This window comes from Akebia trifoliata, chromosome 8, assembly GCF_017979445.1.
Source record: "Akebia trifoliata isolate Shusen 1 chromosome 8, ASM1797944v1, whole genome shotgun sequence".
Taxonomy (NCBI): domain Eukaryota; kingdom Viridiplantae; phylum Streptophyta; class Magnoliopsida; order Ranunculales; family Lardizabalaceae; genus Akebia; species Akebia trifoliata.
In genome coordinates this window covers 47,304,833-47,329,348 of record NC_141382.1, presented here as the reverse complement: position 1 = coordinate 47,329,348, position 24,516 = coordinate 47,304,833, and the positions used below count along the sequence as shown (strand labels likewise).

At 33.8% G+C, this 24,516-nt stretch overlaps 1 protein-coding gene across 4 annotated transcripts; it reads right to left on the bottom strand.

The window, feature by feature from the left end:
- Nucleotides 1-134: 134 nt before the first annotated feature.
- LOC147397298 (nicotinate phosphoribosyltransferase 1-like) lies at nucleotides 135-24,171 on the bottom strand. 4 transcript variants are annotated; one of them, XM_086452848.1, is made up of 15 exons: nucleotides 23,902-24,171; nucleotides 16,226-16,373; nucleotides 14,837-14,956; nucleotides 14,528-14,662; nucleotides 14,383-14,444; nucleotides 12,519-12,594; nucleotides 8,805-8,906; nucleotides 7,348-7,464; nucleotides 5,579-5,637; nucleotides 3,854-4,028; nucleotides 2,804-2,938; nucleotides 2,629-2,727; nucleotides 1,147-1,255; nucleotides 531-643; nucleotides 135-446 (listed from the first exon to the last, which is right to left on the bottom strand). In XM_086452848.1, the coding sequence occupies exons 1-15, from the start codon at nucleotides 24,054-24,056 to the stop codon at nucleotides 366-368; spliced, it is 1,686 nt and encodes a 561-aa protein (XP_086308974.1). In that variant the 5' UTR covers nucleotides 24,057-24,171; the 3' UTR covers nucleotides 135-365. The 4 variants fall into 4 exon arrangements, with proteins under 4 accessions (XP_086308974.1, XP_086308977.1, XP_086308973.1 ...); XM_086452851.1 differs by having other exon boundaries at nucleotides 135-443; nucleotides 23,902-24,170; XM_086452847.1 differs by lacking the exon at nucleotides 23,902-24,171 and adding an exon at nucleotides 18,088-18,330.
- Nucleotides 24,172-24,516: the final 345 nt, after the last annotated feature.

Here is a 24,516-nt window from a genome sequence, read left to right as displayed (position 1 = left end):
CCTTAAAATTTGTCAGTTGGTATGTTGTACCATTGAGTGCAGTTTGTACATTTTGTGATTTGTAGGAGGGCAGAAAAATTACAGTAATTATCATGAAAATTAGAAAATTTAGAAGATTATTAATCTTTTTATGAAGTTTTCTTTTTATTGATTCTAGTCTACAACCCTAGTACAGATTCTTACCTTATTCAGTGACCATAGAATTAATCTACATGGAAGCTAGGAAAAGAAAAAAAAATTAGGGCAGAAGACAAACTAAATCACTTCCATTGATGGTAAGCATTTAACCATGAAATCCCAGCTCTTGCAAGCTCTTCCATGCTTTTACTTGGTGCTGCTCCATCCATCCCTTCGTCTATACATCGTTACTGCAACTCCCCAACAGGCGCCTCGTTGAGCCACAGAAAATGAATGAAATCGTACAACTGTGCGCTCACACTGACCTGCTTCGAAATCAAGTAAAACAAAAACATTAAGCACAAATGTTGAATATAATTGTTGGGGGACAAAATCTAGAGAGATTCATGAACCTTGTATGGCGTTGGGTTTAGTCTCCTCATGTGATCAGGCCGCATTTGATCCAGCTGTTGCATGCAATTATTCCTGATCTCCTTCAGAGGTGGCAAGCTTTCTCTTGCTTTATCTTCGACCGGCAAAAATCAAGTTTAGTATAGGAAGGGTGAAAGTGAGCCTTACGTTATAGTGAGATTGCTATATAATTATGAACGACAAAAGGGCCCATAATAAAAATCGTAATTCTTAAGGTTGTGAAATTCAGTATCACTTGAGTTCGAAATCAGTCATCCTGATGTTAACCACATGATGAATTGAAGTATATACCATACAGAATTGTTGCACATTCAAAATTGTGCCAATTATGTTTTGGTTGTCTGTATGTATCATTAAGTTATGACTAATGATTTTGACACCCCTCTCTGACACGCGCCTCCATCACATAACCATAGATCATTCGCATCGGGATACTCATAACCATAAATCTTTTTCTTATGTATCCCGAGGCAAATGGTCTATGGATCTGTGATGGGGGCATCATATTATCATGACTCATAAGTTATTTGTTTTATCAAGGCCACAACCTTTTGGACATGCAGATCAATAACAAATTTAAATAAAAACGATTCACACCTGAATTTCCAGGCCAATAACAGTTCAGAAGCTCCTCAACACGTTGCGGTACCATGTACGCTCTCTTAGATTCATTGAAAGGGTGACGACACAGAATCCTTTCTCCTACCTGCATTTTTAAAATAGAATATAAATCACAATACCTTTTTTTCCTTATAGTGCATGAAACCATCCATGGAGTACACTTGATTATAAACAACAATAGAAATTTTATAATATTAAAAAATATAGCATCGATCCTGTGGTTGGTGATAATGCAGTCCCATGGGTTCAAAATTCAGAACAGTGCCCTGAAAAAAAAATCTTAGCTCCTAGTTGCCAGAAGAATCATCAACAAAAAATACCCAACATTTGGTTTTACAATGGATAGTAGTTTTTTTTGTTTTCTTCCAATTCTCAGTTTCCTCCCAGGACTAGAATTAGAAAATAATATCAAATTCTGAAAAAAGAATTGTACCCATTCTGAAGCTCCCCTTCCTCCAACCTATAATCTAAAATGAATTCAATGATCTATTAACATTTCATTTGTACCACCTTTGAGCAAACTAGTGAGCATAACTTTATCCCTTTATGGCAGTTACTCTTCAAAACAGCAATGCTGAAGTTCATGCATAGTAACCGTGATATGATTGTATTAGTAGTTGAGTGTGAGAAAGATGCGGTGCAAGATATAGAGGGAAGAGACGAGTCAGAAAAGAGAACACAAGTGAACAGCAACATAAAAGAAACATGACATTTCCTGGGCACGAATTCTAGCTTCCTGAGAAGAAATTTGTTTATCCAATATGCTTGTCTGTGGTGGTAGAAGAATTGTTTGTGTGCAAAGAAGTCTTATCTTTTCATTTCCTCTCAGTCTATCACCATCTCAATCACTGCAACAGTTTGATGTTTCTACATTTCGTTCTTCCCATAATTCTTAAGGATTTTAGACCAACTCTTGAGGTGTTTTGGACCTCCATTTCCCTTCTATATATCCTCTTCATTGCTATCTATTAGTGCACTTCTTGCCACCAACTTTGCAAGTTTCACACCTTAATAGTAGCATGCAGTAAATTCTAACCAACACAAACAACGTTATTCCTAGACAGCCATGTAACAAGGACATAACTACATTACATCCTCTTCGTTGCTATCTTATGATTTTCTATAAAAGATGTTTTTGAAAGAGGGTTGGATACTTGATGCTTCACAATATCTGCCCATTCTGCTTGTTCAAACTGTTTTAACTAAAGCTCACATAGTTAAGTGGAAAGAACATATGTGAGAATGTAAAACATCTAGTTACCAAGAAACTGAGAAACCTACAGAAAGAGCACAATGGTAAAATAACAAATTGATGAGATAGATTTAGACGTGATTCATTTTTCCCAGTCGTTATGTAATGTCGAAAGAAAATGAACGAGAACGTCAAACTTCAGGTACCAACAAACTATGAAACCTACAAAAAGAAAATCTTGGTAAAATGGCAAATCGATGAAATACCTTAGGAGGTGATTCATGTCCTCCAGTCATTATGTCAACAAGGGGGTAACCTTCTCTCCCATACAATCTGTAACACCGTTTTTTACACGGTATTGAGACCTAGGACAAGGAAATAATGAACCTCTGAAGAATAAATAGAACATTTTACTGAGATTGCTTGAATGCATGATCAAACCTTTGAAACATCTTCAGAAAGTTTGATGCGAGGTTTATTATTTATCTCAACCAATTTGAAAACACAACCTAGAGCTGCTTGAGCATAGCATGTAACAAGATTGGTGCCAATGCCAAATGCATCAACCTCATGGCCCTGTGAAAAGAAAAGGTCGTCTAGTTTAGATACATGAGGTCCAATGAAAGATCTATTTTTTTTTTTTTTTCCCCTTCTGTATTAGAAAATAAAAGTTGCGGAAGCATTGTTAAGCGCAGCACATAATGATATGGAAAAATGATACATGCTTCAAAACATAAAACACCTAATGTACTTTACCTTTATGTCTGCCATCACTGATCTCTGAATACATACAAATGTATTGATGAGAGATTCAATTTCCGAATCTAATAACATCACACATATGTGTCAAGTTTTCCTTTTCATTCTCTATAATCAACCAAGATTACACCTTAAGAAACATGTCATCATAAGACGATAAATTTTGGTTGCCAAGTCTAGAAAATTTCCACTTGATATATTCAGAGATCAATTCCAAGGAGATGGCAACAACGTATAATTCAACAAAGAGCACACTGGGGATATGACAATTATCTGTCCACTTTAAATCCCGCTTCACTTTAGAAGAAGCAAAGCAGGTTTGATTGCACTTCTCCTATCAGCCCGATTATTTTATTTTCTGTTGGTGAATAATTTGTCCCCTTTAAATCCCCCGTCACTTTAGAAGAAGCAAAGCAGGTCATCAACATATTATCTTTCCTCCATAAGCTATGCTAGTAAGCTACGATAGTAGGGCTACTAGAGTAGTCAAGGTGAACTACTGATTCATGAATTGTAATGACATTATGGGTGGCATGAGTGTACAATATGAATATCAATTTTGATGAAAGATATATTCTACAGTATCCAAAAAAAAAATCAACCCTTTGGAACCTTTCAGATCCTTACTTGGAAGTTCTGAATTAATCTATTGACGTGATGGATCTAACTTCGCAACATATAATGCCTTTCAAATATTCAAGTATATCAATGATGGCAATTCGGAATGGTTACCTGTTTGTTCAAAGCATCCAAAGTTGCCTCATTGAGGTCATTACTAGCAGTAATTGTCATCTTTCCAAAACCAGGCATTCCAAATTCCTTCTCAATAGCGCAAAAGAACTTCCGGGCCTCAGTAGATAGATATGCAAGGTCACCAGAGTCCAACCTAATGCCAACTGCTTTGTACCTACACGGCATGATATCTCAACTCACTATTGGGACAAGATAAAAGCACATATGCGAACACTTACAGGGATCATCATGACCATTAATGCCTTTTCGGTAGTTACAGAAAAAAAAAAATGAAGGGTCAGGAAAATATAAACTTAACAAAGATGATGTTTTCCAGGAAAAGGACAATCATCATGACCATCAATGCCTTATCCCAAATATTGTTCTGTTAACATGAATAGTAATAATAGAAAGGGCAGCACACATACAAAAGTTGCAAATGAACACCTATTTTACAATACCACAAAAAACTAATGGTTTTTGCTGTGTCAACATGTATAAACACGGATATGCAAGTCCCCAAACACATATCCTGAAAGGTACTTCATTTTTCATTTAAAAAAAAAAAAAAATTCTACTGTAGGACTCAAGTAGTGAGGTAGATTCTCCATACACCATTTTGGTACAACTACAGTTCTTTAATACGCTTCCTTAGAAATCTATTATATTTATTAAATTACCAGGTTTCGGTAGCTCAGCGGTGAATGGAGATGCTTCCACCACCCAAATAATGGAGCAGTGGTTCAACAACCTCAATGTGCTCCCCAGGCTCCCATTTCCAATGGGGTGGGGACACTCTGTTGTAATAAAAAAAAGAAACTTGTGATTTAAATTTAGCTAACATATATGTATCTGAATTTCAGGCTTTACGAAGGCCCTCTGCTAGACACCTTGTATTTGTGTTGGATACCAGTGCACATATTTTTCCTCGTTACATTGGCAAAATGAAATAGTTTGCTTAGCATAAGAAGTATATCATCATGAAATCTAAAGGAAATAGTAAACCTCGAGATATGGTCCTTAAGTGATCAAATGATGATAAAGATGAGCTCTGACTAATATAGCTTCTGGAATTTGGAGAAAAAAGAAAAGAAGCCAAGTGCCTCTTATCTCCATGAGATGACCTTCAGAAGAATAGGGCAATAAGATTAAATCTTGGCCTCCAAGTGGATAATGTGGAAAAAGTTATAAATGTAAGATAATGATGTCCATTTTATTCCTGCAGATAAGATATTATTATATCATTTCTACTTTCTGGTTTCCATAATAGATATAAACAACTTATCTGTCATGGACAATTAACATAAAAGAACCTCAAACAAATATTGTGGTCATAGAGAAGGCAGATTTGACATTTTAGATGCTATGCTGCGTCACTGATAGATTTGAAAGAAATGAAGTGATTGTGATCATGAATTCATGTTTGTTTGAAATAGCTAACAAGCCCTTCATAAACTTCCGAGGTAGTTTTGTCATTGAAAACTTTAAACATCATTTATTTCTACCCATCCAACAGAAAGATCCCAAAAAAGTGTAGCATAATAAAAGGAAAATGTTCTGCTCAAACTAAATTTAATAAGAAAAACAAGCATGACGAGAAGCATATAACTCAATTAAAAAGCAATAATAATAAAAACATGACAAAAGGTGCCAATAAATCCCTATGCTCACATGAAGATAGCAAGTTATATTAAGAAAACATTCCTATTAAGTATCCAAACATACCCCAAATCTCTAAGGGCTAGAGCAACTGCACAAAAATTAGGAACTCCACTCCTCATAACCTGGTAAAAGAACGTCAACACACGGTTATTAAGAGAGAGCCATTATCAACATAGCAAAAGACAAGGTCACCCAGATTAAAATAAGAGAAGACACAATTATGACAGGCAGCAATAAATTGATGTTTCATGTTTGTCACTACTCACTCATGGAACAGTGGACCAACTACATTTAGGCCTTTGACAATAGCTTTTTTCCCCCCTAAAACCTTGGAGATCCGGGCCTCTTAGAGAACCCGACTAATCCTACAGGGCACACATGTCACCCCTTCCACACGTACCAGGTGTACTGGGATAGATTCTAAAGGGTGGCCACCAGGGGGGGGGATTAAACTCAGGACCTCCGCTTCCTGAGGTATAGACCTGGCCATCTCACCACCCCTCGTTGGTTTTGACAATAGGTTTTAAGTACATAAAAGTGCACTTTTTTGTGGATAAAATAATTTTGGGTTTCTCAATAAAAGTGTATTAGTTCACAACAATAAGTCTGAGTTTGTAGGAATGAATATTCACTTTCGAGAATGTTGGAGCTGAGAATCACCGCAAAGGAGTTCCACAATAATATGTTTTAACAAAAAATAGTGTTTGTAACATCAGATTTTTGGAACTTGATGCCATAACGTTGAAAGCAAGAGGAAGACCGAAAATGACATAGATAAGAGGTAGTAAAAAAAAGAAAGATATGATGTGGCATGCCTTGATTAGATATGGTTCATAATAGAGTTAAACTACTTATCAAAATTTTTTATGAACTTATCAAAAAAAAAAAAAAAAAGAGTTAACGGCCAAATAGAATTCATATTGTCAACCCCAGTAATTGCGGAAAGGCCCAAACGATGCTGATGATGATGAAGATATGTTCTTCTCTTGATAAGTAAAGAGTAAAATTATAAAAAGAAAACCAGGGAAGAGAATTCCAATATATGAGACCCTATGTACACCATTATGTGTAACAGGTCCATGGCAAACAGTATGTACCAAATGCAAAAAAGTCCTATCTAAAGGATGAACAAAATATTTAATCTAACATTTCGGTTAATCAGTAAGCATTGTATTAACCATTGATGTGAATTGTAATTTTTCACACTATACAATTTTTTTTCTTTTCAAGGTAAAGGGCATATAGGGAGATTATTGCTGTCTCCCATATACCATAAACGTCAAGTAGCCAAAATATTTATGTTTATACACAGAGTGAGTCTCAAATCCTCTTTAGTTCATTTTTTTCATTCTGTAACCTTGGTACAGCCAAAACTCACAGCTACTCATAGGCCTAGATAAAATGAATAAATTGGATGATATTAATTTGAACCTTGCATGGAGGGACAAAGCTCTCAGATGGTCTTCCTCTACTGAAATTCTCTGACAATTGTTGAATTCAGTAGAGCCATAAAAGGGAATTTCAATAGAATGCTAACATGTTCATGTTACACCATGAATGGAGCTGTTATTGGCATCTGACATGCATGTTAAGCTCAAAGGTCATGGTAACCCAGCCTGGAAGTAAAAACAATGATTTTTGGTGCAGATTGTAGGGATCCTCAAGCTCATGGTAGACTCAGCACAGAATTCATCAAGCATAAAAACAAATAACTTTTCAATCAGAATGCTAATTAAGAGTAGAACAAAAAAATATTCTGACACAAAGGTAACACAAATATGTGAACTCAGTACTAATGGAATGTTATAAGATATACAGAAACTTGAGCTTACGTTGTATGTGTCCACGAGGGCAAGAAAGTTGTTTGGGAATGCCAAAGCATATGAGGTGAAAGCTACCAACTCGCTTTGATTAGTGTCACCAAAAATGCTTTGCAATGAAGTTGTCCACTGGAAAGCACACACAAGTTCATCCAATTAATAAAAATTTGAAGTGGAGAGTTTTAAAAAACACAAGATGGACGAAATAATGCCATGCACATTACTAACAAGGTTTAAAATCTCTTTTTGATGCAATGTTACAATCAGAAGAAAACTGAAATGGTCTCGACTGAAACATTCCAAGACAACCTGTTCAATAATTTTATGGATTTAGTTTGTTAAGGTCTAATGAATTGGTTAAAAACCAACTACAAGGGCAAAACAATGATCTTCCTCATTTTACTTTTTTTTGGTTTTCAAAACGTTGGGGGGAGGGGGCGGAATTGTTTTCTTCTTCTTTTTCCACTCCTAATTTTTCTTCTTCTTCTTCTTCTTCTTCTTTCACTCTTAAAAAAAAGGATGAAGACTTTACTGAGGTAACTCTCTAAAATCATCTATGATTTATAAGCTAAGTTTCTCCTTAATTCTCCTAGTTTCTGTTAAATTTCATTCAGATATTCTAGTAAATTTCTTTAGTTATCTCGGATTTTTAAGATAGGAGCATCTCTTATCTGATTTTAATTTATTTAGAAGTAGATCATCTTGGCTTACACATTTGATTTCATTTCAGCCTGGTTTGCTAGTTTTTTTTTTAGATCTTGATCGCTTTCCTACCTGTCCAGATCATTTTAGCTTGTTTTTCTTTGTTTTGAACTCTTTTTTTTTTTTTTCTATTGTAATTTTAGTCGGTTGGGAATTATAGAATCATGTTCTTCTCTGTAAGAAAATTTTATCATTTTGCATATTCCTTTTGATTCGTCTTTCCAAAAGATGATTGTAAATTTGAATGCTAGAGAAGCCTTCCCTTCCCCATGCATCACTAACAAGTAACCTACAGTAAATACTATATGACCACAAAAAAAATCATCTACAAACCTGGTTAGCATCTCAAAGTTTGCCATGCAAGGATTAAGCTAGACATAACATTCTTTCCTAGATTATCCATATCTATCAACATGGAACACAAAGGATATACAGTCAGACAGCCCTCAATTGAATAGAAGCAGATATCTGCACAAATTGTTTCTAGTATGTGAAAAAAAAATACCAAGATTGAGTGAAAATTAGGAGCTGCAAATGATAATTACTGGAAAAAATATGAGTACTTACATTTAATGCAATATCCTGTAACAACTTATCAATCAGTTGGTTAAATTATTTGTTAATATCTATCAATAAGATAAAAATGACCAACTGTGATGAGTTTTACGATAGATTAATGGGTGGAAAATATAATAAGCAATCCACATGGTTAAAGAAAATAAATAACAAACAGGAATATAAAGATGTGTCTAATGGTCACCAACAACCTGAAGTTTGCTAAGCCAGGTCTGCACCAGACAAAAAAAATCTTCACACGTATCCGAACCGTCACAACTATGAAGTGCTTTACCAACAATTTCATCAGAGCTCTGCAGATAACATGATAAATTAGACCAAGAATAAACTAAGTTCACATAAGAATAATGTACGAACGGATTTATGCGGTAGTATTATCAAAGAAACTATAATGTTTAGTAGCATAGCATAAGAGTGAAGCATTTGTTAATTTCCACTTCAAATCATAAGCACAGTTAACAAAGAACATGAAAAACTGGGAAACATATTGAGATTTCTGAGGAAGTGAATAATTTCCCCCATCCAAGTTATGTTCTCAATGGAGAGAAAGGAAAGTGTGTGTACCACTTTTGAAAGAGAATTTTGATCGGAGGTCATCTCTAATAGTTGTTTCAGAAAAAGGTTTCAATGTGCTACATTGGAGTTAGGTTTTTGAAAAAGGATAATCTGAGCGTCAAGAACTTGTGAGGAAGAAGGAGCTTTTACAGTGCTTAGTGTTTAAGGAGACATCATTCTTCTTCATAAAAATAAACTATACTCTACTCCATTTATCGACTAAATGAAATTTTTGAGCAAAAAAAAAAAAAAAAACAAGGATTTTGGCATGTTTAGTTTCTTATAGGATTGATAGAAATGGATTCACACACTAAGGGAGATATTTTATTAAGTCAATGGAATTCTGCAGTTGGTTATTGAAAATTAAGAATTTCGGTTAAAAACTAGGTGCCTTATTGCAAATTATGTTCCAACTAGGAGAACTTCGGAAAGTGATTCTGGCATGCATCCAGGAGATGTGAAGAAAATTAAATAAGTGATGGACACCAAACATGAAATCACCTATGGAAACATTGTAATTTTTTATGCATGAGCTGCATGATCTCATCTGGAAGCCTTCCAAGTTATATGTTGCATGACCGATAAAAAAAGTTATATGTTGCATACTATGCTGCTGAGTAGATTGTTGACGTGGTTCACCTACTGACCAATGATCAACCATGAGATATTGAATATTTCTAGGTGAGAAGATAGCTCTGGACAGAGTGGAATGGAAGAACGGATTCCTTTACCCAAATATTTAGGATAAAGCTTTGTTGATGGTGATGATGAGGTGATCAGTGACCTCATTGCAGAGAACGGTGTACTTGCTAAATCTGGTGTGAAGGCTGACTGTTGTGGATAACATACAGCACACTTAAATTGGTTTGGTTGAAGACTCATCATGCAGGAGGTATTGGGATGGTATTTCCCTTTTTACAAGAATATTGTATTATTACCAAGATACAAGAAGTCACATCAAACCTGTATTCTGTGACGAAACTAAAAGTATTTAGAGTTTGGATTTTATTTGTAACTAAAAGTTCCTTTCTCATAAACCAAATTTGTGAAAAAGCATTTTTCGTCAGCAAACATAAATAAATCTAGTTCCCACCTTATAAATTTTTCTCGCACTATACAACAAGAAAATGGAAAAATTAAATGGGAAATCTCATGTAATAATGATGCAAACACAATCGTCATGTCTAACTCCAATACTTTAGACAATCCAAAATAAGAGAACATATGTATCATAAAGAAAAAAAGAAAACACTTGCTGACACCATGAACTTAAGTAGAGAATTATAAGAGGGAAAACAATCAAACAACAACAGTTGTGTTTAACAACTGGAAATTGTACGGAGGACGAAAAACACCAGTACTCTTTTAAAATAACTTTTTCATAAAAATTAAGGGGTAACACTCAATCGTTAAATTAGAATGGGTGTTCGGGCATATCAACACACATACCCATGTCTATATGTGTAGCATGGAAGAAAACCCAAGTCTACAGTTCTGCTTTCTATATAGGGGAAATTTGAAGATAAACTATATCAACTTTTTTTACCAAGTCTCAAAGGAATCGTCTTTAGACAAATTTGCCTAACGTTTCACCATGTATGCATTCATTTTTGCAACGCAAGCAAGGAGTTAAGTGTCAGCAAGGAGGGTTTCATAGGTTTTTGACCCTAGGTAAAGTCTTTGGGTCATGATACCATAGACCTGTTTAATTCCCACCAGCACCGAGTTGTTATCTCGTTAAAAGCAGGCTTACCAAACAAAAACAAAAAAAACACTTAGCTAGGTTGGCACCTTCTATGTAAAATTGGGGTCCATTAGGCAAAATTTGTAGGATATAATGTAACTGTATATAGTATGGGTAATTTGGTCATATTTTATAAAAATCTCTTGGCCAGCAACTTCCCTAATTTTTACAAACTAGAATTTGCCTGTGTATACGACACGGTCATCCTCTTTGGGATAAAGGGGATAAAAGAGGAAATACAATAAATTCATAGGAGTATTATAGGAAAAGGAGTAGAAGAGTAGAGGCAATAAAATTAGAGGGGTATTATTGAAAAAAAAGGGGAGAAGTGGAAAAAAAATTAAAGTTGAAATTGTTCCTTGAGATGCATGCAAAATTGACAACATTGGGGGAAGACAGCCATTGTGCTGTATTATTTAGATTTTATAGAGAAAAAAATTGAATTCATTCACAAAAATTTGATTGGTAACAATCACCTTTCTCATTTTGTACGTAGATTCTTGGCCAAGGTTCAAAATCTCATCTGGGGATAATGTTTTTGGCCAAGAGAGAGACCATCTCAGTCTCAACTGAAAATTTTCTAAATAATGTTTCATTCCGGTCTCAACCAAAACCAGGATATTCCACTGAGACTTCCGAAACACGACAAAACTTTGAACTAGAGTATGTGTAAAATGTTAGAGACATTTCAAAGTGGTTTTCCTTTTCATATAAGGCCACACTTTTTTGTGGAAAATTTGCATTCCAAAAAACTACATTTTCTAGGTATAAATTTGCACAGGAAATATTTTTCTGGCCGTTTGCTTGTATAATGGAATGTTAGAAATTTGTGTACTTTTTCTGTTACGTACTTCACATTAAAATGTCAGGAAAATATATTTGTGTACATCTAGTAGTCCAACTTGCGTAACAAACACAATGCAAATATTCCACATTTACTTGGTGCAGTGGTGGGGGTGTAATGGCGATGGTGCGGGTGGTTGTGGCAATGGTGGAGACACCAACATGGCGTTCGGTGGAAGGGGTAGCAACTTCGTGGTGACAATGACAATGGTTATGGTGGCATCGGCAACAACAGTGGAGGAGGTGGCATGGTGATGTTGATTATGGTGCTGATGATGGTTGGGGAGAGTTTGGTGCGGCAGTTCGAAGAAAGAGGAAAGAGTGGGAGATCAACTGTGAAAAGATGTGTGACCATTTTCCTGAACAAATCAACATAACTTAAAAAAGTAGGATGCGGTTTTCCCAGAATTAGGCTCTTTGGCACATGTATTTTCCATGAATTCAATGCTTTCCCATGAAATAAGAGGAGTCCAAATCATGCCAACCTCTAGGTCACGAATATTGTCTTCCTATCTAACATTACAGTTCTCATTTGCACTATCTTGGAACTGTATGAAATAGAAAGTAATCTGTAAGTCTATAAAAACATACAAGAATTAGTAAGATTCTACGAAAACATGTGATTATAGGAAACAAGAACAGTAAAAAAGATATTGACCAAAATAAAAATACAAAGACAGTTATGCTAGCATTCATAAGCATCTACTTAGAAAATATACTTCCTCAGGTATTTATATAATAATTGTTCCTCATAATGACCAACCATGAAAGAGCTAACGAAGGCATGAGAATGTGTTCCACGTTGGGGTATCCCAAATAACTTCCCAGCTGCAACATTACTGTCGGCACAGGATGCAAGCATAGAAATGAGACATATTCCAAGTCGTGTTAAATCAATAAAGAAACCCATTTGAGGAAAATCATTAGGATATGCAAATGATGTTTAAATAGTTCTTAAAAAGACCAAATAAAGGAGCACAAGCAAGTTCAAGTAAGTGACACCTGAGTTTCCTTGCATGGAATAGCAATGAAAACACCTAACCAGTAAACAAGTATTAAATGGTGAAATGAAACTAAAACTAAAATATGAAGCGGAAGTCCAACATAATTGAGATTTGTCTCCTAAAAGAGAAATTTCCATTGTTGTACTCCAGTCGACCATCTAGGAAAATTGATAGATTCCATTACTAAGATAGATTTCACATTTTCACATAGAAATGTATGATAATAATCCTTATTTGAGTGTCGAAAATATCCCTGATAGGTGCTTAATTGGCACTCAACTTCTCAAGCATGTTTTGCAGTCATCCGTTTTTGCTAGCTACCATTTTATAGGTTCTTGCTGATGGTCTTTGTATATCTGATCATCAACCCGGAACAATAGTCATCATTATCAAAGCCTTGCCTTAAGAATTTGGGGTCAGCTGATTCAACTTCCGAAGAAGGTTAATTAAATAAGCTCTACAATGCCACTAAATCGTACTGCTAATAGTTAGGGCTACCTATGAAACAAGGTTTCCACATTTATATGATTTTAATGTGCTTTACACATATCAATGAAAGAGCACACTCAACACATCTTTATTTGTTAATCACGAATCACGACTATGGCTGGATATCAGAAATCTATTTTATGAATCAAGGTGTATATAGTGTTTTATTCACTTTCATAAATTTCTTTCCTTCTTTTTTCAAAAAAGAAAAGTTACGAGTTAAAACTTATATTATACTACATGTGTACAGGCATGTTTGGCTTCACAAAAAGCATTGATGTCATATACAATGTCCAACACTGACATGTGTCCATATCCTTGTTATATAGTGGGCTAATTATAGTTACTAGATAGGGACAGAGCAGTTCGCGGGCTTGTAATTGAGTAGTCTCATGAGTCATGACGCAGCTTCAATTTTGAATGTCTTATTCGCTCTCAATTGGCTTTCCACTAATGATTTGGTGAACTTGTTTGCTGGGAAAACAGTCACATGATAATATAATATCATGGCTTAGAGTTGCCTTGTAATCATTTGTGGGCTTTGGCCTTTTTTTAAAAACTTTACCAACCTACCAAGCTAGCATCTTCAATCTCAAATGAAAATATGGATGACGAAGCAACACATGTGATTTACATAAAGTAATTTTAAAGTTTTAGATTAATGGAAATGGGATTTTATCATAAATGATAACTTAAAAAATTACCATAAATAGTATAACATGTTTTAATAAAATGGTAAATTTATTGTTGCCTTCTTCTCCAAAGTGTTGTGCTTAATCTTCTTGTTTTTCACATCTTTAGAGTAACCCATTTTTTCTTTGTTTTTCACACCTTTATAACATGCTGAAATTTGACTACATCAGAGATCCCAATGTAGAATGAAAAAAATCTACTTACACGACTTCTGGCATATCCACTAACTCATCTCACTAAGGATATAAGAAGAAAAGAGAAAGCTCCCTAGCAAGCACTTTTAATGTGATCGATTATATTAGCCAGGCACCAAGGATAGTATTTATCCTATAGTATGAGATATTGTTGCGGAGATTCAGTTAGAAGCATGGCCCAATCTATCCATCAAAATCGTAATTGCAAGGACCTAAAAAATAATTAGTACTCTTTAACAAAAATAACCTTGTTGCGTCAAAACCACCAATGTAGCAGTATCTTGATGCACTTATTCCACCATCAGGACCCTACATACAAAAGGAATGTAAATTTTATTGACAAAGAAAAAGAATGATAAGCAGTTGAAATTAAATAACAACAGATTAAACACCTGTGCCCGTCGAAGCCCAAACTCAAGAAGAACTTTGGACTTTCCCGCAACAAATCGATGTCTTGCAGCATTTGTAGCAACTAAAGAAGCATAATTAATCAGATTCACAAATGGAGTTTCCAGCAGTTGAACCAACTGAAACAAGATATAACAATATTCAGGTGTTATGAAAGAAAAAATTAAATTAAATAAAAATAAAAATAAAAAAACAGAAGAAAGAAAGAAAGAGAAATCTTGACGGATGAATACTCGTCAATAAGCATCTTCAACAAACACTTGAAGAGAAAGAGTCATGTTGAATATACTTACCGCAATTGGTCCCTCAACTCTCAGTAAGGGTATCTTGGGAAAAACAACCGTTCCCTCAGAAATAGCATACACTTCAACATCAGAACAGTCAATCCCCCTAAGATAATCGAAAAATCCATCCTACAATAGAACAACAGGTGTAGATAGTTAACCACATATCATGGAAAGTTGGATTAAAACAGAAAGGTAAGCCTATCTCATTATGAAGTAATGAGCATTAGTATAAAAATAAACCTAGCTATATATATGAAATACTTGATTGGATTGAAGGGGCAATATCCTTTATCTTATCGATGTGAGTAGGAATAAATAACATGTTCCACAATAGTGATGAACAAAATTAACTGGTCCAGTTTTATTAGGCCAATTAAGTTAAAATAAAGCAACATCTGCCTTAGGTTATTGTCTATAATGCTGCTTATAAATATTCATCAGTAGAACAGTAACATATGTTTGGGGTTACTTATATCTGTTAAGTACACATTTTGGAGTTGCTAGCACTCTTCATACTCTTGGCGATCCGGGGTCAAGTTGTTTGTGTAGCCCAATGCTTTGTTACATTAAAAGACTGTCACAGCTGTGTTAAGAGCATATAACATTTTCAAAAATGTGAGATGTTGGACAAATGATCTTTTCTCAAACATATCAATTACTTGCTAAAACACTCAAATACTGCACCGATTCCTTCGATATAATAGGGGGTTGTTCATTATTTCTTTTGGTGTAATCAATTCAAAGAGTCTAGAGGGTTCTTTTTCAACGATTTTATGTTTAGATGGGATCTTGTACATAGAGAGAGATTAGTTGTGTTGTCGTCGTTTTCCAATGCCAACTTGTCCTCTTTATTAACAAAATATTTACTTGCCCAAAAAAAAAAAAAAAAAAATTTGTGGGTAGTGATATGATAGTCAGTTGCATATGATCCACACAAAAAAATTAAGGACTAATATGGTATGTGTGAGGTGTATAACCATGAAAGTATTACTACCAGCGGGTGGTCAAGCAACATGACAATGTTCTTATGTATTGATTTCCCTTGATGAGAAAGTGGCCATACATATGGCCCCCAACACTTCAAAATTTTAGTAGTAAAATGAGTAAATTGTTAAATATCAAAGGTGGTTTTTGGAAAATCTGTCATCCCAAACTACCCCTTTCGGCATTAAGGAGAGCATCTTAAAAAAGATGTTTAATTAGATAAATGAAAGCTGTTTGGTATGCATGCACGTATATGTGATTTTACTGCACATACATATATCATAAGTTATATCTTCGAGCCACGTTAACCAACTATGGTATGACCCGTACAAGTATTGGGTATGGGTCCAAGAGTCAGACTTGCTTGATCCCCCTATCTTGAAAATAAACTAGAAGAATAGAATATTCTACCTCACATGTCGAAGGCAAGGATGCACGGAGAAAGGAGATCTCACCATCACTAAATTTGAAATTAGCAATAAACCTGATGCATTCTTCAAGACCAGCAAAGATAGTGTATTCACCACCAAAGGGGTTCTTCCGGAAAAATAAATCAAACCTAGAACATATTCAAGATTGAAAATAATGAAATGATTAAATATGCAAAGATAAGTGAAGCTGTCATGGGGTAGCCCCACAACAAAGAAACAGAAGAGTTCATAGATCACAAGCCAAGAAGAGAAAAACTCAGTGGAAAATAGCTGTCCATTCCTTAAAAAAATAAATAAATAGTGTCTTATTTTCAAGAATCTTGGGAAATTTTGAAGAAAGGTCGATTATTCCGGTTTCATCGAGGAAAATTCCAAAAATGTTCCAAGACAGTCTGAAACATTCATTTGGTGCTTTTGTATTTTTCAAAATGTATTATCAAAGAACTAAGTTAGCCGCAACAATCTATATAGTAACTAAAAAAATCTACCAAGCCATTATTTCCATGAATTACCACAGCTTTTAGAATACAATTTGGTCATAAAGCCATAAATATGTCTTAAACTTTGAAGAAATTGTTTTCAACTCTGAATCTCTGATTCCATATAAGAATGCATATTCTTTTGTATGAAGAATCTCCACTTAGACCTAAGCTTAATAATGTATAGTCTTCATGTAATAAATTATGGTCATAACATCATTGTTACTTCATCTCTTCACCTTTCACTAGAACGATATATATATATATATTATTCGCCTTTAATGCATCTAACATGATTTAGGTCTTTAGTTTTTCCATCAAACTCTTGCAGACCTGTAAAGATCTTTCCCAACATCTCCGGTCCCCAACTTATTCTCTAGACTTAGTTTTTAAATTCACCAACCACTCTATTTGTTTCCTTTTTTAGCATTTTTTAAACTTTTTTTATATTTCCATCATTTTAGTCCTTTGTCAATCCTTGTAATAGGACCTCATTTTCTAATGAAATTTTGAAGCTCATTATTCACCAATAAGTTTCCTTATATGCTTGGTTTTTCTCCTTATATTTTCCAAGAAGTTCTCTTGCTACTTTTTTATATTCCGCTTCTTCACCTCACATTACATAGTTTTCTCTTATTTTCGATTTCTTTCTTTATCAATTTATTATGTGGTGTCTTTTATTTTCACCCTCTCTCTTCCATCTTTATCCAAATATCTAAAACTGTAGTCCGTAGCCTTTCGTGTATGGCTAGACACTTTCATGTAATAACGTTATTATCTTTTACATATTTAACCATTTTTCTCCTAAGAAAAAATAAATAACAAATCTATTTGGCTCCTATTTATTCCACTCCAAAATGCATTTGTATGAAGGATTATAGTTCAATTTTGGAAGCTTTTTACGTGTTAAAAGAGAAAATTCAACTTTCAACCAAGCAAAAATGCTAAATAGTTTTTCTATACCTCGAACATCCTGGTAAAGTAATAGTTTACCAATGCTGTAAAGAGATAACTTAACGATGAGTAGTCGAACATAGCCTCGCACATAATCCATGAAACACCTTACTTCCACCACTCCCATTAATCAAATAAAGATTCCAATTTAAACCTTTAATAAATAACAAATCATTCGGAACATGTTCAAGGCAATCCAATATAATTTAAGATAAACAGAACAACCTAAGCCATTTCGTATTCTCAATCAATCCGTCTAGCATTTCTAGTATCAATTTAACGCAATCTTCACCAAAACAAACAATTAAAACAATTGTTTCATCATAATTGGACAAGAAACAGAACAAAACAAATCATCAAACTAATTAAGGATCAAGAACTCAAATCTTGGTTACAGAATTCTACTCACACAGCTCGTTCTAGATGCTTTCCAGCTTTCCAATAAGCATAAGCCATGGTGAACTGATAGTGATCTGTGAGAAGTGGTGTAACCATCGGATTCGTCGGTCCATGAAGCTTAAAATGCTCGAGTTCTTCATTCGGTTCGTTCGCCTTGACCTCCATTGTTTCGCTCACTCTCTCTCCTCTCTCTCACACAATGCAGAATTCTAGGGTTTCGATCTTTTCTTGTTGTTCTCGTTGTTTGATCTTTAAAGGAGAGAGTGCGAGTAAAAGACAGAGAGACAGAACGAACACGAACGAAAATGAATAGGCGCATTTCTTCAACATGAATGAAAGAGTATCCCATTTTTGCAACGTCTTAGTGAATATTTGAGATACCTCCTCTGTTGTTTTTAAATTGATCACAACTCCTCCATCTAGGTCTTCTCCATTAGACTAATATAAAATGACCTAAGTGCCCTCATCTTCATGACATTCCATTAAAGCTATCAAACCTCAAGTCTAAGATAAGGTTTTCGAGAAAGTAGAAGCTGAGATAATTTTTTGTAGAAAAATCAAGAGTTCTCTACCATAGTTGAAGAGAGGTTCCAAACAATGTACTGAAGATGAGGTTGAACAACTAACAATAATTTAATATAAATGAACATAGAGATGAGAGATTATTTTTGAAGAAAAATTAAGGCTCCTAACTAGTGTTTGAATATGGGGGTATTTAGGTAATTTTGTATTAATTTATTAAAAAGATTGAGGTCAAGGGGCGTGCATATGTTTGAAAACACAAGGGAATTTCAAATATTCTTCAAAATTAGAGGGGTCTTTCTAATAAACCAATTATTTTTTTTCCTTTTTGTTTGACTCTTTTGCACCGTCTCACACGTGCAACTTAGCACTCAAACAAAACGGTCCGTATTGTACATATATTAAGGGAAAATGCTGAAGTAACATAAAAGTTTGCATCGATTCTCACATATCTGACGTGACCATAGATGTTTTACATTGCGATACGAGTGAAAAGCATTCTATGATTATGTATGCACGTCCACATCAGCAATGTGAGAATCGATATATCAACCTTACTCTGGCACCACTCTATTTTAAGATGGGGGGATGTTAACTTTTTATGGAAAATTATTTAAAGGTATGAGGTGGAATGATTTTTTTTCTAAACAATCCTTAAGTTTTTTTGTTGTCTCTTAGAGTCTGTGTGGATTGACTTTTCTAAGTATTTCTGACTTTTGCAGGGAGTCAAAAGTACTTTAAAGGTGTTTGAATAAATTACTCCTAGAAAAAACTACTTTACTGTGGAGTCATTTTAGTGCTTTTTCACAGAGTATCGATGGTGCTAGTTCTCTAAACTACTCTTGCGCGGAGCCACAAAATATTGTCAAAATGACAAGATTAGGACAAATATGCCCCTCATAAATTTTGAAAATTACAAATCTACCCTAAAAAAGGCAATTGAAATAATATTATATTACTCTCCATTGATATGGTGGTAACCTTTTGGTGTAACATTTTGGGCAAGTATACCCCTCATAAATTTTAAAAATTATAAGCATACCCTCAAAAATGCAATTGTAGTAAAACTATATTACTATTCATTGATGTGGTGGTAGCTTTTTGGTGTAGCATTTGAGACAAGTTTGCCCCTCATAAATTTTGAAAATTATAAGCATATTCTCAAAAATGCAATTAAATAATATTTTATTATTATCCATTGATGTGGTAGTAGTTTTTTAGTGTAGCATTTGAATTTGGATTTCTAGCTCCCCCAATTGTTCACTCAATGATTTATCTATGAGCATTCCAATCATAATTGAAATTTTCTTATTGGAAGATTGATGTGAATTACACACAAATTTACTATCCATTAATGTGGTGAAAACTTCTTCATATTTTTAGTGGTTGTATATATTTGCTCACAATATTTTTTATTTATTTGTAATTGTTGGACGTTTATATTAGTTTTTATGGATAAAAACAATAACTTTTATTTCATTTGAAGAATAATTTGTTGAATTATAATGTTAAAAATAGTAAATGATACTTATTAGGTCATTTTGATCATTTAAACAGAATTCAAAATAATTTTCAATACAAAACTCTATCAAAAGTACTTCTAACAGTACTTTTCATAACTTGCATCCAAACACACAACAGTTATCCACCTACTCTAGACAGTACTTAAAAAAGTACTTATGTTCTAAGTACTTCTGGCTCCTGTATCCACATGGGCCCTTAATGTCTTTGTAATATACTAGAAAAAAATATGGACCATTTAAGTCCAGTTTACAAAATGTTCACCTTTTAGTGGTCTTTTCAAGATTTTTTAAGAAAAATACTTAAAATACCTTTTTAACAACATTACAAAATGATTTAATCTAAAAATATACGGAATCAAATAAAAAACATGACCACTTTATTTGTTATTAATACTTTTGTAAAAATAAAAAATAAATATTTTTATTGATTTAAATATATTTATAAATTTAATATAATTTTATTTGACTCATTTAAGAAAACTTGCTAAGTTTTTAGTTGAATCAATTCGATGAACATTTAAATTGAAATTTAAAATAATATTTTATTTTATTTAATATAATTTTTTTTTAATAAATCTAATATATATAGATCAAATTAATTTGATGACAATGATAATCATATTCATATCCATCATCATCATTTATGTGAGTTAAAAATCACTAATTTTGAAAAAAGAAAACAAGGATTTTTTTTTATTGTTATGAGATGACCATAGTCAAGAGGTGTGTTATTAATTTTAAAATATAGGATTACTTAAAATATTTTCAAATAAACATGTTTCTTTAAATCTTAAAATTTGTTGAAAGGGTAATTATGGTATTTTTACTTCAAAAATTATTTTTAAAAAGTTCATATTTTTTCATAAAGGACTTTTTGATACATATCTTCCTAAAATAGGTTTTTGGGGTCATTGTCCCAAGATTATTTAAAGACAAATGTCTTTAAGATGTCACCCAAAGGGTAGAGAAATTGTTAAAATTGGACAATGAATTCTACAAATTTCAAGGTATAATCTATAGATAATTGGTACTTGAATTAAATTATGATTCGTACTGGAGTAACATTAAAATGACATCGATTCACAAATGGCTGACGTGGAGGTGAGCACAAAATCATATATGCTTTTCACTCATATCTAGATGAAAAGCACTAATTTCAATGTCACTTCTGCATTTTCCTTAAATTATTTTTCCTTTTTTAAAACATTCCATATAGAAATAAAATAAGTGTTAAAATTAAAAAATTATTATTTTGGAAGAATATATACTAAAATTAGGTTGTTATCAATACTATAGTAATTGTTAATTTAAAAATATAATCCTGTTTATACTATTTTCTTTAGGAAATAAATGTAATTTCTCTGTTTTTGATAAAAAAAAACAAGTTGGAATGCGTTGATAGACAAATCAAATCATTAGATTCCAACTTCATTCTCATTTTAATGTTTAAGCTAAAATAGACAGTGATGGTCACATATTACTGAGGGCTTGTAAAGGAACGAGTAATTCACGTGGTTTCGCTTGGTGGGATAACGACCAAGTCATGTACAACTGTTCTAGTTCCTATCAAATTGAGTTTCTATATTTAACTAATTGGCCGAGGATGAAAAGGCGACAAATATCCTAAGTTCACACTAAATGCCTAAAAAGAAGATTTATAAATAATAATAAAATGGATACAATATTGATAATCTTGGCAAGGTTCAAAATCAGAGACACTATCAAAGTTAGGAGTACATCGACGTTGCCTTGATTGAGACAATTGACTTTTTATGCCAAATTTGGCCTAGACTGAGACACCGCAAATGGTAAAAAAATTTAAACCATTCGGTCATTATTAATATTGTATATGTCGATGTGGATCCCATATGTTCTATTGTATCAAGAATCTCCACTTATACCTAAGCTTAATGTATTCTTCATTTCATAAATTATGATCATAACGTCGATCATTGTTACTTTATCTCTTCACCTTTCCCTAGAACTCTATGTTATTCACCTTTAATGCATCTAACATGATTTAGGTCTTTAGTTTTTTCTATCGTTTGGGTGGGACTAACCCTACAATCACGCGCAACGTCCTCATGGAAAGTCCTGCATGCAACAAGTTGAGTCAAGGGTTAATAGGACTTGGATGGTGGCCCCAAGATATTCATAGTTTCATGGGGTTTTAAACACTCAACCTAATATTTGTTAAGGAGCTTATTAAGGTTCGATGTGCCACTAGGCCAACCTCTTGGGATTATTAGTTTTTTAATATATTTTTTTAATTATTTTAATGTTTCCATCAGTTGAGTCCTTGTAATAGGACCTTATTTTCTAATAAACTTTTGAAGCTTGTTACTCACTAATAAATTCACTTATATGCTTGGTTTTACTCCATATATTTTCCAAGAAGATCTCTAGTTACTCTTTTTAGATATTACGCTTCTTCAACCGTATTACAAGTATTTTCTTTATTTTCAACGTTTCTTTCTTTATCAATTTGTGAGTTGTGCTTTTCTAACTCCCCCTCTACTCTCCCCACACAACGTGTGACATAACCATATATTTCCTTTCCTCAAAATACATAATTGCACATCCCCATAAACATGTGCAATTGTGTATCTCGATGAAAATTTATGATTCTGTCACACGCCGCGTTGAAAGAGTAGATGGGGAGTTAGAAAATCATGACTCACAAATTGATAAAGAAAGAAATGTTGAAAAAAGAAAAAAAAAATACTTGCAATATGAGTTGTGATTTTCTAACTCCCCCCCACCCGACATACTCTCCCGATGTGGTGTGTCCTCAAGATACACAATTGCACATCCCCATAAACATGAGTAATTATGTATCTCAAGGAAGAAAATCTATGGTTCTGTCACACGCCATATCGAGAGAGTAGAGGGGAAGTATGTCAGAGGGTGGAGTTTGAAAATCGTTATTCTCAATTTATTATAAGGTATGTTTTATTTTCACCCCCTCTCTTCCATCTTTATCCAAATAGCTAAAATCATAGCATATTGTGTATCGCTAGAATCTTTCATGTAACAACATCACAATCCACACAAATTTAACAATTTTTTCTCCTAATTAGAAAAAGAATCGTAATAATCTGACTACCCCATTTGGCAAACTCAATCGACCATCCTCAAGTGACAAGCTTGGAAGCCATAGATCTGCACTCCTCCTCGGGATGCATGGATGTACTTCCCATAAAAAGTGCATCTCAACACAACTGTGTTTCCCAAGGAGCACAGATCTACCGCTCCTGAACTTGTTACCTCCAACAGTCTATTCAGTATGCCACGTGGTGAGGTAGTCACATTCTCACGACTCTGAGAAAAAATAAATAAAAATTTATTTGGCTCCTACTTGTTTGGCTCCGAAATGCATTTTCATGAAGGATTATAGTCCAATTTTGGAAGCTTTTAGCGTATTAAGAGAGAGAAATTCAACTATGAGTAAAACATAGACTCGCACATAATCCATGAAACCCATTTCTTCCTCCACTCCCAATTAATCAAATAAAGATTCCAATTTAAACCTTTAATTTACAAATAACAAATCATCCAGAACACATTAAGATAAACAGAACAACCTAAGCCTATCCAATATTCCCTTATCAATCCATCTAGCATTTCTAGTATCAATGATTTAATGAAATCTTCACCAAAACAAACAATTAAAACAACTATTTCATCATAATTGAACAAGAAACACAACAAAACAAATTAAATCATAAAACTCAAAAAAGGATCAAGAACTCAAATCTTGGTTGCAGAATTCTACTCACACAGCTCGTTCTAGATGCTTTCCAGATTTCCAATAAACATAAGCCATGGTGAACTGATAGTGATCTGTGAGGAGTGGTGTAACAATCGGATTCGTCGGTCCATGAAGCTTAAAATGCTCGAGTTCTTCCTTCAGTCCGTTCGCTTTCGCCTCCATTGTTTCGCTCACTCTGATCTCTCACACAATGCAGAATTCTAGGGTTTCGATCTTCTCTTGTTGTTCTCGTTGTTCGATTTTTAAAGGAGATAGTGTGAGAGAGACAGACAGAGAGAGTTCGCGAACACGAACAAAAATGAATGGGAGCATTTCTTCAACGTGAAAGAAAGGGAGAGTGTCCCATTTTCTCACGTCTTAGTGAATATTTGAAATACCTCCTCTGTTGTTTTCAAATTGATCACATGACTTCTTCACTTAAGTCTTCTCTACTAGACTAATAAAAAATGACCTAAATACCCTCATCTTCTGACATGAAATTCCACCTACTTCAATTATCAAGCCTCATGACCAAGATAAGGTTTTCGAGAAAGTAAAAGCTAACATAATTTTTTTTGGTAGAAAAATCAACAGTTTTCAAAACAATGTATTCAAGATTGAGGTTCAACGAACATAGAGATGA